This window comes from Oncorhynchus tshawytscha, linkage group LG07, assembly GCF_018296145.1.
Source record: "Oncorhynchus tshawytscha isolate Ot180627B linkage group LG07, Otsh_v2.0, whole genome shotgun sequence".
NCBI classification, from domain to species: Eukaryota; Metazoa; Chordata; class Actinopteri; order Salmoniformes; family Salmonidae; genus Oncorhynchus; species Oncorhynchus tshawytscha.
Genome location: NC_056435.1, coordinates 63,064,372 through 63,081,013, shown reverse-complemented (window position 1 = coordinate 63,081,013; position 16,642 = coordinate 63,064,372). Strand labels below are relative to the sequence as shown.

General features: G+C 40.3%; 1 protein-coding gene across 4 annotated transcripts in view; it reads right to left on the bottom strand.

Annotated features, from left to right (window-relative positions):
• Positions 1 to 15,882: 15,882 nt before the first annotated feature.
• Positions 15,883 to 16,642, bottom strand: part of LOC112255020 (TOX high mobility group box family member 2) — a 216,266-nt gene continuing 215,506 nt past the window's right edge. For 3 of the 4 annotated variants that reach the window (XM_042324809.1, XM_042324810.1, XM_042324811.1), the window contains one exon: positions 15,884 to 16,060. In XM_042324809.1, the coding sequence (XP_042180743.1) occupies positions 16,018 to 16,060 (43 nt within the window). In that variant the 3' untranslated portion in view covers positions 15,884 to 16,017. Of the gene's footprint in view, positions 16,061 to 16,642 lie in introns of all 4 variants that reach the window. The other variant, XM_042324812.1, reaches the window with a different exon arrangement.

The following is a 16,642-nucleotide window of genomic DNA, read 5'->3' as shown; positions in this document are numbered from 1 at the left end:
ATCTGCTCTATGATAACTATACATATAACATCTGCTCTATGATAACTATATATATAACATCTGCTCTATGATAACTATATACATATAACATCTGCTCTATGATAACTATATATATAACATCTGCTCTATGATAACTATACATATAACATCTGCTCTATGATAACTATACATATAACATCTGCTCTCATCTGCTCTATGATAACTATACATATAACATCTGCTCTATGATAACTATATATATATAACATCTGCTCTATGATAACTACACATATAACATCTGCTCTATGATAACTATATATATAACATCTGCTCTATGATAACTATATACATATAACATCTGCTCTATGATAACTATATATATAACATCTGCTCTATGATAACTATACATATAACATCTGCTCTATGATAACTATATATATATAACATCTGCTCTATGATAACTATACATATAACATCTGCTCTATGATAACTATATATATATAACATCTGCTCTATGATAACTATACATATAACATCTGCTCTATGATAACTATACATATAACATCTGCTCTATGATAACTATATATATATAACATCTGCTCTATGATAACTATACATATAACATCTGCTCTATGATAACTATATATATAACATCTGCTCTATCATAACTATACATATAACATCTGCTCTATGATAACTATACATATAACATCTGCTCTCATCTGCTCTCATCTGCTCTGTGATAACTATACATATAACATCTGCTCTATGATAACTATACATATAACATCTGCTCTCATCTGCTCTATGATAACTATACATATAACATCTGCTCTATGATAACTATACATATATAACATCTGCTCTAATCTGCTCTATGATAACTATACATATAACATCTGCTCTATGATAACTATATATATAACATCTGCTCTATGATAACTATACATATAACATCTGCTCTATGATAACTATACATATAACATCTGCTCTCATCTGCTCTATGATAACTATACATATAACATCTGCTCTATGATAAATATACATATAACATCTGCTCTATGATAACTATACATATAACATCTGCTCTATGATAACTATATATATATATAACATCTGCTCTATGATAACTATATATATATATAACATCTGCTCTGTGATAACTACACATATAACATCTGCTCTATGATAACTATATGTATATAACATCTGCTCTATGATAACTATATATATATAACATCTGCTCTATGATAACTATACATATAACATCTGCTCTATGATAACTATATATATAACATCTGCTCTATGATAACTATACATATAACATCTGCTCTATGATAACTATACATATAACATCTGCTCTCATCTGCTCTATGATAACTATACATATAACATCTGCTCTCATCTGCTCTATGATAACTATACATATAACATCTGCTCTCATCTGCTCTATGATAACTATACATATAACATCTGCTCTATGATAACTATACATATAACATCTGCTCTATGATAACTATATATATATAACATCTGCTCTATGATAACTATACATATAACATCTGCTCTATGAAAACTATATATATATAACATCTGCTCTATGATAACTATACATATAACATCTGTTCTATGATAACTATACATATAACATCTGCTCTATGATAACTACACATATAACATCTGCTCTATGATAACTATATACATATAACATCTGCTCTCATCTGCTCTACGATAACTATACATATAACATCTGCTCTATGATAACTATACATATAACATCTGCTCTATGATAACTATATATATATAACATCTGCTCTATGATAACTACACATATAACATCTGCTCTATGATAACTATACATATAACATCTGCTCTATGATAACTATACATATAACATCTGCTCTATGATAACTACACATATAACATCTGCTCCATGATAACTATACATATAACATCTGCTCTATGATAACTATATATATAACATCTGCTCTATGATAACTATACATATAACATCTGCTCTATGATAACTATACATATAACATCTGCTCTATGATAGCTATACATATAACATCTGCTCTATGATAACTATACATATAACACCTGCTCTCATCTGCTCTATGATAACTATACATATAACATCTGCTCTATGATAACTATACATATAACATCTGCTCTATGATAACTATATATATATAATCTGCTCTCATCTGCTCTACGATAACTATACATATAACATCTGCTCTATGATAACTATACATATAACATCTGCTCTATGATAACTATATATATATAACATCTGCTCTATGATAACTACACATATAACATCTGCTCTATGATAACTATACATATAACATCTGCTCTCATCTGCTCTATGATAACTATACACATAACATCTGCTCTATGATAACTATATATATATATAACATCTGCTCTATGATAACTATACATATAACATCTGTTCTATGATAACTATACATATAACATCTGCTCTATGATAACTACACATATAACATCTGCTCTATGATAACTATATATATATAACATCTGCTCTATGATAACTATACATATAACATCTGCTCTATGATAACTATACATATAACATCTGCTCTATGATAACTATACATATAACATCTGCTCTATGATAACTATACATATTTTTTGCAGCCTGGTCCTTTTACTGTAAAAGCTGCATTCCTACAAAAATATTAAAAATAAAAGAAAATGTAAAAAATAATATATCAAATAATATCAAATATTAGCTTCATGACAACTCCATCCTAACGTAGAACATTTGCATGATTCTCTCTCACTGGATTACTCTGTAGAAATGCAAGTAGCTCTTTTTGGAAACATTTTCCACTGTTGAATCTCCAAACCCCATAACAGAGGTGAAAACAAAGTGAAACCCTGTTCTTGTCAAAACTGCCTACATTTCCTGTTCATGCTCTGCCACAGAACCAAAGTTGCAACTTTTTTATTCAGGTGGCCTTGTGACTTTGAAGGCCACACCTAACACTGACCATCTACTCTCTAACTCTCTACTGTGGCTCATGAGCTAGGCACCATCTCATGTGGTCAGTTGAGCTAAAAATGTTGATTTGTATACCAGAGTTGGTACATTACGCAACCACAACAGAGGAGGTAAAAATGTAATTAAAAACATGTTTGTGAGAAACCGTTGCATCACAATGAGAAAGGCCTCCACCGTGGTGGGAAATGTTTCCGTTCAGATCAAACAGTTTCCGTTCTTGTCTCCATGTTGACATCTCAAAACCAAGGCCAGAAAGGCCAACACACTGTGTCCACCTCAAATGTCACACCCATGTACCTGCTTTAACAATGCATGTATGTCCTAATATGGATACCATACAGCTCAACACTACCAATCTCAACAGACAACCAGAGAAACTAACTCACCTATTGTATCTATAAATCAAATTTAAAAAATCTAATACAATTTTATTTGTCACATACACATGTTTAGCAGATGTTAATGTGGGTGTAGCGAAATGCTTATGTTTCTAGCTCCAACGATGCAGTAATATCTAACAAGTAATATCTAACAATACACACAATCTAAAGTAAAGGAATTAAGAATATATAAATATTTTGAGGAGCAATGTCAGAGCGGCATAGACTAAGATACAGTAGAATATGACAGAATACAGTATATACATATGAGATGAGTAATGCAAAATATGTAAACATCATTAAAGTGACTAGTGTTTCATTTATTAAAGTGGCCAGTGATTTCAAGTCTATGTGTATAGGGCAGCAGCCTCTAATGTGCTAGTGATGGCTGTTTAACAATATTCATAAAGCGTCTCAAAGTAGGAGTACTGATCTAGGATCAGATATCCCTCTTATTCAATATGATTTAAAAGGCAAAAGTGATCCTAGATGAGCACTCCAATTGATACTCTTTGGGCTGGTTTCCCGGACACAGATGAAGGAAACCGTACCTTTGTGAATACAGGCCCAGGTCCATGTGTACTTGGTAAGGAAAACTGTAGCTCTTTTAATTGTATGAATACAAGTGTTTTGACTCTTTACAATGACTTATTTGACTAGAAACGGAAGGTTTAATTTGACTTTTCACTCGCTAGATTGACTTTGTGAAGGAGGATTGGATAACGGGACCTGACAAAATTATCAAATTAAGGCTAGAAGCTCAGTATTTGCTGTTTGGTTTAAACAATGACTGTCAGAATTTCCATGGAGAATAGTGAGCATCAAGGTTGAAAAACTGTCACATAAAAGAAGGGCATTGTGACTGCAAAGAAAGGGACAATAATGTCTATTTCAACATTCAACACAGAGGAGCAATCACCCCCCACCTTCCCACACATTTGTGTTCATGCACGCATGCATGGACACACTCACACAGACACAAAGAAAGAGTCCAACGTGGCTGTCTGCACCAAAAGAAAACTCCATAATCTGGCATTTCATTAAGAATGTACGACTGTGATTTTCATATAATGTGTGTCATATCATGAAGTGGCAGTTCACATTTTCCAATTGTTCAATAATGATCTAGAGGGAGAGAGAAAGAGAGAGAGGCAGGGAGAGAGAGAGGGAGAGAGAGAGAGAGAGAGAGAGAGAGAGAGATAGAGGCAGGGAGAGAGAGAGAGAGAGAGAGAGAGAGAGAGAGAGAGAGAAAGGGAGAGAGAGAGAGTGAGTGAGAGAGAGGCAGGGAGAGAGAGAGGGAGATAGAGGCAGGGAGAGAGAGAGAGAGAGAGAGAGAGGCAGGGAGAGAGAGGCTGGGAGAGAGAGAGGGAGATAGAGGCAGGGAGAAAGAGAGAGAGAGAGAGAGGCAGGGAGAGAGAGGTGGGGAGAGAGAGGCAGCGAGAGATGGAGATTCCCGCCTCAAATGAACTAAACATCAAATGGAGTGACATTTCCCTCTTTTCTCTCCATATGAGAGAAAAATACATTAAAAACATATTTTGGGATGCATTTTTTAGGATACTTTTTAAATATTTAAATAAAATAAATAATAATAATTAAATAATGTGTTTAAAAAATATATTTTTCACATTTGAAATACAGTACATTATACAGTACATATATTACGGAATGTATTTAAAGAGTATATACAAATGTAGGTCAAATGTACAGTATATCACAAAAATAACAATGAACTTCACCCAGCCTGATACCACAAACGGATCGGTCAAAAGTAATTCTCCCACTGGGCCAGAGTTGTTTCTGGCATTTTCCTGATCATTGGTGAGGCTCGGAAGCCTTCCCCTCACTTAATGGCGCAGGTTCTTCTTCTTCAGATTACATTTCGCTATCCGTCACCTGCTCAGGGTTTTCAGGAGTGTAACATGTAATTATCTCTCCCACACTTGCCTCAAAGGAGAAAGTATTCAGCATCTACAGTATTTTGCAGATGCCGGTTTGGGCATGATTCTTGCATGATTCTTGATTCCTTCACATCTGGCATTACACTTTCTCCAATGGGTGGCCCAAAGAGAGATGACTCAAGGCCACGCCTCCAACAAACCACTCCTCCAAACCCTCTAACGGGCGGCTGCAGCCACAATATACTTTATCAAAATCTATTTTATTGTACTTGACACATACCAAAAGCACTAAAAATTTCTACAAAAATGACATGACAAAAATGACTAACCAACATGATACACTATCGCTCACGTGATGACTCCATCTACATCCATCCTGAGTGACACAGTGGTCTAAGGCACTGCAACTCAGCACTAGAGTTATCACTACAGACACCCTGGTTTGAATCCGGGATGTATCGTGATTGAGAGTCCCATAGTGCGGCACACAATTGGCCCTGCTTCGTGCCGGTGTAAGCTGTCATTGTAAATAAGAATTTGTTCTTCATTGACTTGCCTAGTCAAATAAAGGTAACATTTCAAAATGAACTACATTTTTTTCATTATTAACTAAGCTGAAGAGAGGCACTAACTATAGTAATTAATCAAATCTTTTGAGATGGGAAAACATGTTTTTTTATGATGTTGAACATGTGCTCTTTAAAATAAACTCAGCAAAAAAAGAAACTTCCTCTCACTGTCAACTGTGTTTATTTTCAGCAAACTTAACATCTGTAAATATTTGTATGAACATAACAAGATTCAACAACTGAGACATAAACTGATCAAGTTCCACAGACATGTGACTAACAGAAATGGAATAATGTGTCCCTGAACAAAGGGTGGTGGGGTCAAAATCAAAAGTAACGGTCAGTATCTGGTGTTTCTGGCCACCAGCTGCATTAACTTCTTTGGGACAGGGGGCAGTATTTTCACGTCCGGATGTAAAGCATGTCAAAAGTAAACGGCCTCCTACTCAGACCCAGAAGCTAAAATATGCATATTATTAGCATATCTGGATAGAAAACTCTCTGAAGCTCCACTTTGTTTTCCTCAGGTATTGAATACAATATATCTCATCTTCAATTTTATTGATTATTTACGTTAAAAAATACCTAAAGTTGTATTACAAAAGTAGTTTGAAATGTTTGGACAATGCTTACAGGTAACGTTTGAGATATTTTGTAGTCACTTAGCGCAAGTTGGAACCGGTGTTTTTCTGGATCAAACGCGCCAAATAAATGGACATTTTGGATATATATCGACGGAATTAATCGAACAAAAAGACCATTTGTGATGCTTATGGGACATATTGGACCATGACGGACCCTCCACCTCCAAATTGATCCCGCTCCAGAGTACAGGCCTCGATGTAACGCTCATTCCTTTGACAATAAATGCGAATCCGACCATCACTTTTTGCCAGTCCTGTCTGGTCCAGCGACGGTGGGTTTGTGCCCATAAGCGACGTTGTTGCCGGTGATGTCTGGTGAGGACCTGCCTTACAACAGGCCTACAAGCCCTCAGTCCAGCCTCTCTCAGCCTAGAAGATCTAAGAATCTTTTGAAGTGCAAAACTATGTGGAATTAAGAACCACTTTGTCCACCCTGTAGACTAGATGTCGTAGTCATGCATTTCTGTCAGGCATTACATGCATTTGAGCAAAGATGCAAGTGTATGTACATGTATTTGAAATACATTTTATGTGAAGTTAAATACACTGCTCAAAAAAGTTAAAGGAACACTAAAATTGGGTAGCCTAGTGGTTAGAGTGTTGGACTAGTAACCGGAAGTTTGCAAGTTCAAACCCCTGAGCTGACAAGGTACAAATCTGTTGTTCTGCCCCTAAACAGGCAGTTAACCCACTTTTCCTAGGCTGTCATTGAAATTACGAATTTGTTCTAAACTGACTTGCCTAGTTAAATAAAGGTAAAATAAAATAACACATCCTAGATCTGAATGAATGAGATAGTATTATTAAATACTTTTTTCTTTACATAGTTGAATGTGCTGACAACAAAATCACACAAAAATGATCAATGCAAATCAAATTTATCAACCCATGGAGGTCTGGATTTGGAGTCACACTCAAAATTAAAGTGGAAAACCACACTACAGGCTGATCCAACTTTGATGTAATGTCCTTAAAACAAGTCAAAATGAGGCTCAGTAGTGTGTGGGGCCTCCACGTGCCTGTATGACCTCCCTACAACGCCTGGGTATGCTCCTGATGAGGTGGCGGATGGTCTCCTGAGGGATCTCCTCCCAGACCTGGACTAAAGCATCCGCCAACTCCTGGACAGTTTGTGGTGCAACGTGGCATTGGTGGATGGTGCGAGACATGATGTCTCAGATGTGCTCAATTGGATTCAGGTCTGGGGAACGGGCAGGCCAGTCCATAGCATCAATGCTTTCCTCTTGCAGGAACTGCTGACACACTCCAGCCACATGAGGTCTAGGATTGTCTTGCATTAGGAGGAACCCAGGGCCAACCGCACCAGCATATGGTCTCACAAGGGGTCTGAGGATCTCATCTCGGTACCTAATGGCAGTCAGGCTACCTCTGGCGAGCACATGGAGGACTGTGCGGCCCCCCAAAGAAATGCCACCCCACACCATGACTGACCCACCGCCAAACCGGTCACGCTGGAGGATGTTGCAGACAGCAGAACGTTCTCCACGGCATCCCCAGACTCTGTCACGTCTGTTACATGTGCTCAGTGTGAACCTGCTTTCATCTGTGAAGAGCACAGGGCGCTAGTGGCGAATTTGCCAATCTTGGTGTTCTCTGGCAAATGCCAAACGTCCTGCACGGTGTTGGGCTGTAAGCACAACCCCCACCTGTGGACGTCGGGCCCTCATACCACCCTCATGGAGTCTGTTTCTGACCTTTTGAGCAGACACATGCACATTTGTGGCCTGCTGGAGGTCATTTTGCATGGCTCTGGCAGTGCTCCTCCTGCTCCTCCTTGCACAAAGGCGGAGGTAGCGGTCCTGCTGCTGGGTTGTTGCCCTCCTATGGCCTCCTCCATGTCTCCTGATGTACTGGCCTGTCTCCTGGTAGCGCCTCCTGCTCTGGACACTACGCTGACAGACACAGCAAACCTTCTTGTCACGGCTCGCATTGATATGCCATCCTGGATGAGCTGCACTACCTGAGCCACTTGTGTGGGTTGTAGACTCCGTCTCATGCTACCACTAGAGTGAAAGCACCGCCAGCATTCAAAAGTGACCAAAATATCAGCCAGGAAGCATAGGAACTGAGAAGTGGTCTGTGGTCACCACCTGCAGAACCACTCCTTTATTGGGGGTGTCTTGCTAATTGCCTATAATTTCCACCTGTTTTCTATTCCATTTGCACAACAGCATGTGGAATGTATTGTCAATCAGTGTTGCTACCTAAATGGACAGTTTGATTTCACAGAAGTGTGATTGACTTTGAGTTACATTGTGTTGTTTAAGTGTTCCCTTTATTTTTTTGAGCAGTGTATATCGAAATGTATATTTTTTCCGTATGGGTCTATCTGGAAGACTTGTGTGCAATTGTGGGTAAAATCTGTATTTAGGATGGATGCCCGAGTTTGTGTTCCTTAAGCCATGTATTTCTCTGTTCTCTTTATCTCTGCCTCCCACCACCCCACCACTTTCACATAGCAGCAAAGCAAATTCACTCCTGCATCTGCTCATGGTTGTGGAGATACATTGAGGACAAGAGTTCAGATTGGGATGATGTTAGCTTTAGTGATAACAGCTAATTAGTAAAGCCATAGTATTTGATTTGAGTCCAGCCATGAGACTACATTTAAGTATAGGAAACATGTTCTGGGTTGGAATAAAAGGAAGTGAGTGATATTATGTTCTAGGATATTTTCCAAGTGTTAAGTGGCTGATGTTTTAGATTTGGATACTTGACGGAAGGGAAGAAAATAACATGTTCTGTGTCGGAATAAAAGAGTCGGGTAGCAGCCTATTTCCCTTTATTTATTATGGAGATTTAAAATAAAAGAGTCGGTAGCAGCCTATTTCCCTTTATTTATTATGGAGATTTAAAATAAAAGAGTCGGTAGCAGCCTATTTCCCTTTATTTATTATGGAGATTTAAAATAAAAGAGTCGGTAGCAGCCTATTTCCCTTTATGTATTATGGAGATTTAAAATAAAAGAGTCGGTAGCAGCCTATTTCCCTTTATTTATTATGGAGATTTAAAATGAAAGAGTCGGTAGCAGCCTATTTCCCTTTATTTATTATGGAGATTTAAAATAAAAGAGTCGGTAGCAGCCTATTTCCCTTTATTTATTATGGAGATTTAAAATAAAAGAGTCGGTAGCAGCCTATTTCACTTTATTTATTATGGAGATTTAAAATAAAAGAGTCGGGTAGCAGCCTATTTCACTTTATTTATTATGGAGATTTAAAATAAAAGAGTCGGTAGCAGCCTATTTCCCTTTATTTATTATGGAGATTTAAAATAAAAGAGTCGGTAGCAGCCTATTTCACTTTATTTATTATGGAGATTTAAAATAAAAGAGTCGGTAGCAGCCTATTTCCCTTTATTTATTATGGAGATTTAAAATAAAAGAGTCGGTAGCAGCCTATTTCCCTTTATTTATTATGGAGATTTAAAATAAAAGAGTCGGTAGCAGCCTATTTCACTTTATTTATTATGGAGATTTAAAATAAAAGAGTCGGTAGCAGCCTATTTCCCTTGATTTATTATGGAGATTTAAAATAAAAGAGTCGGGTAGCAGCCTATTTCCCTTTATTTATTATGGAGATTTAAAATAAAAGAGTCGGTAGCAGCCAATTTCACTTTATTTATTATGGAGATTTAAAATAAAAGAGTTGGTAGCAGCCTATTTCACTTTATTTATTATGGAGATTTAAAATAAAAGAGTCGGTAGCAGCCTATTTCACTTGATTTATTATGGAGATTTAAAATAAAAGAGTCGGTAGCAGTCTATTTCACTTTATTTATTATGGAGATTTAAAATAAAAGAGTCGGGTAGCAGCCTATTTCCCTTTATTTATTATGGAGATTTAAAATAAAAGAGTCGGTAGCAGCCTATTTCACTTTATTTATTATGGAGATTTAAAATAAAAGGGTCGGTAGCAGCCTATTTCCCTTTATTTATTATGGAGATTTAAAATAAAAGAGTCGGTAGCAGCCTATTTCCCTTTATTTATTATGGAGATTTAAAATAAAAGAGTCGGTAGCAGCCTATTTCCCTTTATTTATTATGGAGATTTAAAATAAAAGAGTCGGTAGCAGCCTATTTCACTTTATTTATTATGGAGATTTAAAATAAAAGAGTCGGTAGCAGCCTATTTCCCTTGATTTATTATGGAGATTTAAAATAAAAGAGTCGGGTAGCAGCCTATTTCCCTTTATTTATTATGGAGATTTAAAATAAAAGAGTCGGTAGCAGCCAATTTCACTTTATTTATTATGGAGATTTAAAATAAAAGAGTTGGTAGCAGCCTATTTCACTTTATTTATTATGGAGATTTAAAATAAAAGAGTCGGTAGCAGCCTATTTCACTTGATTTATTATGGAGATTTAAAATAAAAGAGTCGGTAGCAGTCTATTTCACTTTATTTATTATGGAGATTTAAAATAAAAGAGTCGGGTAGCAGCCTATTTCCCTTTATTTATTATGGAGATTTAAAATAAAAGAGTCGGTAGCAGCCTATTTCACTTTATTTATTATGGAGATTTAAAATAAAAGGGTCGGTAGCAGCCTATTTCCCTTTATTTATTATGGAGATTTAAAATAAAAGAGTCGGTAGCAGCCAATTTCACTTTATTTATTATGGAGATTTAAAATAAAAGAGTTGGTAGCAGCCTATTTCACTTTATTTATTATGGAGATTTAAAATAAAAGAGTCGGTAGCAGCCTATTTCACTTGATTTATTATGGAGATTTAAAATAAAAGAGTCGGTAGCAGCCTATTTCACTTTATTTATTATGGAGATTTAAAATAAAAGAGTCGGTAGCAGCCTATTTCCCTTTATTTATTATGGAGATTTAAAATAAAAGAGTCGGTAGCAGCCTATTTCCCTTTATTTATTATGGAGATTTAAAATAAAAGAGTCGGTAGCAGCCTATTTCACTTTATTTATTATGGAGATTTAAAATAAAAGAGTCGGTAGCAGCCTATTTCCCTTTATTTATTATGGAGATTTAAAATAAAAGAGTCGGTAGCAGCCTATTTCCCTTTATTTATTATGGAGATTTAAAATAAAAGAGTCGGTAGCAGCCTATTTCACTTTATTTATTATGGAGATTTAAAATAAAAGAGTCGGTAGCAGCCTATTTCCCTTTATTTATTATGGAGATTTAAAATAAAAGAGTCGGTAGCAGCCTATTTCCCTTTATTTATTATGGAGATTTAAAATAAAAGAGTCGGTAGCAGCCTATTTCACTTTATTTATTATGGAGATTTAAAATAAAAGAGTCGGTAGCAGCCTATTTCCCTTTATTTATTATGGAGATTTAAAATAAAAGAGTCGGTAGCAGCCTATTTCCCTTTATTTATTATGGAGATTTAAAATAAAAGAGTCGGTAGCAGCCTATTTCACTTTATTTATTATGGAGATTTAAAATAAAAGAGTCAGTAGCAGCTTATTTCACTTTTCACTTTTTTTTTATTATGGAGATTTAAAATAAAAGAAGGATTGTGACACAAAATTATGTCACTGGCAAGGAAAGAAAGAACCAGCAGAAAAAAAGAGGAAGAAACCAAAAACAATCCTCATCATCATCAAACCTAAAAGCTAAACAATACAATTTTAATAAAAATGCACATCCATTGTAAGAAGCAAAAAAATTTACTCTTGTTCTTTCATAAATAGCAAACCTGTCAAATAGCTGATGGGCAACTTAAAAAAATATGTTGATAACAATTACAAAATAAAAATAACGGCTTTACAAATCAAATTAAATAACTACAATTGTCAGGCTTATATATTAACTTGAATGTTATTATATTTCCATTACAACAAAAAAATGTAATTATGCTACAGTGAAAATAAGACCATCTTTCTCATCAAATATTTATCACAGAACTTAAAGATGAGAGAGACACAACAGAAACACCCAAGAAGATAGTGGAAACCTTGAAACACACAACTATGTTACTGTCATTCACATGTAGTTTGTTTTTTAGATCCCTCTTCATGTTGAGTGGGTGAATATTGACAATTTATATGACCAGGTGAATTTAAAAAATCTAATCAACAAAGACTGTAGCCTAGGATTTTTGAGGAAACATGAGTGTTCAGTATGTGTCTGTCTTGCTTTTCCTCATTCCCATTTCTCTCTCTCTCCCTCTCTCTCTCTCTCCTCCCTCTCTCCCTCTCCCACCTCTCTCTCCCCCACCTCTCTCTCTCCCCCTCTCTCTCTCTCTCTCTCTCTCTCTCTCTCCCACCTCTCTCTCTCTCTCTCTCTCTCTCTCTCTCTTTCCATTTAATGATCTGCAGGACACAGACTCTGTATTGTGTTTTTGATGTAACTTTATTGGAAAAATCATACCAGTGAGCACAGATTTAATGCAAGATGGAGTGTGTGAAGTACTCCTTTGAAATCCACCTGCACAGCCTGTTAAAATTCACAAAACACACACACACAAACGCTTACACACTCACATGCACACAGACACACCCAAATGCACACGCGCACACATACGCACAGTAGCACACGCATACACTCCCACACACATGCAGGCACGCAACCACACACACAAGATACACTTTGAAATACAAACCAATGACTTACAGGTAATACTAAAGAAGAAGAAGAAAAGCTATCTGGACTTCGAATTCCCAATTTGATCAAAGTGATATTTACAATCACACTGTGACAGCTTGGTAAACCTCCACAGGTCTTTCATTAAAAAAAGGTTGAATTTATGTATTTACCCTTTCCCACCCATTCACTTTGTATTATAATAAGTCACAGACCCTAAAGCAAAGCAACAGTAACATCAAGGCCTGTGTGCTGAAACCTACCAGAAAAGTCAAAGAAAATGTAGCAAGCGAGAAAGAAATAAAAACAACAACAAGAAAAGAAAACATAATAAATGTAAAAAATTATTAAATGAGAAGAAGAAGAAGGAGGAAAAGAAGAAGAATGCTTTTTGCTCATTTTATTCCAACTAAAGCTCAGTTTAGTCCCTGAGGGGGACTATTTTCATGGTTCTTCAATTTTTCTTTACTCTGAGACAAATATGAGAGCTCTAGAATCAGGCAGGAGAAGAAATACGCTGAGAAAAAAAATCGCTAGTAGTCATCGGAACTTTGCACAAATCTTTCAAAAAACCGAAAAGATTACATTGACAAAAAAAGGGTGGTGGTTGGTGGTGGTAAGAGTGGGTTGGGGGGTAGGAGTGGGTTGGGGGTAGGAGTGGGTTGGGGAGGTGGTGGTAGGAGTGGGTTGGGGGGTTGGGGAGGTGGTGGTAGGAGTGGGTTGGGGAGGTGGTGGTAGGAGTGGGTTGGGGGTTGGTGGTAGGAGTGGGTTGGGGGTTGGTGGTAGGAGTGGGTTGGGGGTTGGGGAGGTGGTGGTAGGAGTGGGTTGGGGGTTGGTGGTAGGAGTGGGTTGGGGGTTGGGGAGGTGGTGGTAGGAGTGGTTTGGGGAGGTGGTGGTAGGAGTGGGTTGGGGAGGTGGTGGTAGGAGTGGGTTGGGGGGTTGGGGAGGTGGTGGTAGGAGTGGGTTGGGGAGGTGGTGGTAGGAGTGGGTTGGGGGTTGGTGGTAGGAGTGGGTTGGGGGTTGGTGGTAGGAGTGGGTTGGGGGTTGGGGAGGTGGTGGTAGGAGTGGGTTGGGGAGGTGGTGGTAGGAGTGGGTTGGGGGTTGGTGGTAGGAGTGGGTTGGGGGTTGGGGAGGTGGTGGTAGGAGTGGGTTGGGGAGGTGGGGAGATGGTGGTAGGAGTGGGTTGGGGGGTTGGGGAGGTGGTGGTAGGAGTGGGTTGGGGAGGTGGGGGTTGGTGGTGGTAGGAGAGGGTTGGGGGGTTGGGGAGGTGGTGGTAGGAGTGGGTTGGGGGTTGCGGAGGTGGTGGTAGGAGTGGGTTGGGGGTTGGTGGTAGGAGTGGGTTGGGGAGGTGGTGGTAGGAGTGGGTTGGGGGTTGGGGAGGTGGTGGTAGGAGTGGGTTGGGGGTTGGGGAGGTGGTGGTAGGAGTGGGTTGGGGGTTGGGGAGGTGGTGGTAGGAGTGGGTTGGGGGTTGGGGAGGTGGTGGTAGGAGTGGGTTGGGGATTGGGGAGGTGGTGGTAGGAGTGGGTTGGGGAGGTGGTGGTAGGAGTGGGTTGGGGGGTGGTGGTAGGAGTGGGTTGGGGGGTGGTGGTAGGAGTGGGTTGGGGGTTGGTGGTAGGAGTGGGTTGGGGGGTGGTGGTAGGACTGGGTTGGGTGGTTGGTGGTAGGAGTGGGTTGGGGGGTGGTGGTAGGAGTGGGTTGGGGAGGTGGGGAGGTGGTGGTAGGAGTGGGTTGGGGGTTGGTGGTAGGAGTGGGTTGGGGGTTGGTGGTAGGAGTGGGTTGGGGGTTGGGGAGGTGGTGGTAGGAGTGGGTTGGGGAGGTGGTGGTAGGAGTGGGTTGGGGGTTGGGGAGGTGGTGGTAGGAGTGGGTTGGGGGTTGGGGAGGTGGTGGTAGGAGTGGGTTGGGGATTGGGGAGGTGGTGGTAGGAGTGGGTTGGGGAGGTGGTGGTAGGAGTGGGTTGGGGGGTGGTGGTAGGAGTGGGTTGGGGGGTGGTGGTAGGAGTGGGTTGGGGGTTGGTGGTAGGAGTGGGTTGGGGGGTGGTGGTAGGACTGGGTTGGGGGTTGGTGGTAGGAGTGGGTTGGGGGGTGGTGGTAGGAGTGGGTTGGGGAGGTGGGGAGGTGGTGGTAGGAGTGGGTTGGGGGTTGGGGAGGTGGTGGTAGGAGTGGGTTGGGGGTTGGTGGTAGGAGTGGGTTGGGGGTTGGGGAGGTGGTGGTAGGAGTGGGTTGGGGAGGTGGTGGTAGGAGTGGGTTGGGGAGGTGGTGGTAGGAGTGGGTTGGGGGTTGGGGAGGTGGTGGTAGGAGTGGGTTGGGGAGGTGGTGGTAGGAGTGGGTTGGGGGTTGGTGGTAGGAGTGGGTTGGGGGTTGGGGAGGTGGTGGTAGGAGTGGGTTGGGGAGGTGGGGAGGTGGTGGTAGGAGTTGGTTGGGGGTTGGGGAGGTGGTGGTAGGAGTGGGTTGGGAGGTTGGGGAGGTGGTGGTAGGAGTGGGTTGGGGGTTGGGGAGGTGGTGGTAAGAGTGGGTTGGGGAGGTGGTGGTAGGAGTGGGTTGGGGTTGGGGAGGTGGTGGCAGGAGTGGGTTGGGGGTTGGGGAGGTGGTGGTAGGAGTGGGTTGGGGGTTGGGGAGGTGGTGGTAGGAGTGGGTTGGGGAGGTGGTGGTAAGAGTGGGTTGGGGAGGTGGTGGTAGGAGTGGGTTGGGGAGGTGGTGGTAGGAGTGGGTTGGGGAGGTGGGGGTAGGAGTGGGTTGGGGAGGTGGGGGTTGGGGAGGTGGTGGTAGGTAGGAGTGGGTTGGGGGTTGGGGAGGTGGTGGTAGGAGTGGGTTGGGGGTTGGTGGTGGTAGGAGTGGGTTGGGGGTTGGGGAGGTGGGGGTTGGGGGGTTGGGGAGGTGGTGAATGTGGGGAGGTTGAGGGCTGACTCCCTGGTGTCTTTTCTTGTCGACGGCGACCTCCAGTTTCAAGTGAGGTAGAGTGGCTTGTCCCTGGCTATCATGCTGCCACTGAAAAAAAGAAGAGAGGGAGATGGTGAGAAGAGAAGGAGGAATTGGAAAACACAAAGAGAGGGAGACGGTGAGAAGAGAAGGAGGAATCGGAAAACAAGAAGAGACAGAAAGGGTGTGAAGGGAAGGAATAAATAAAACACAGATTTCCCCTTCCCCTTTGAAGTACAGTAGGGACAATTATAAAACTAAAATTGAAGGAATAAAGTGTGCCATGTGTGTGTTGGAGTACATTCCAAACAGATGTGCCTAACAGAAGTCTTGATAGCTATTCAGTTAACACTAGAACCGCTAAAGAAGTCATTTTGACTGAACATTATTTATTTATTTTTATACTCCGCCATTTTTTAAGTCATGCCCCCCTCTGTCCTTGACTTTTCCTCAATAAGTCTATGTAACAAACTGTTGTTGTTAAAATCTTAATATCACAAACAGAACTGGAGTTGGAACCAGTTTAAGGAGGGCATGTCATGTTTTTGAACGGTTTCGCTCCATTGCCCCTCCTTCTCCCAACAGTAGGGTCTGTTCCCCTCCTTCTCCTAACAGCAGGGTCTGTGCCTCTCCTTCTCCCAACAGTAGGGT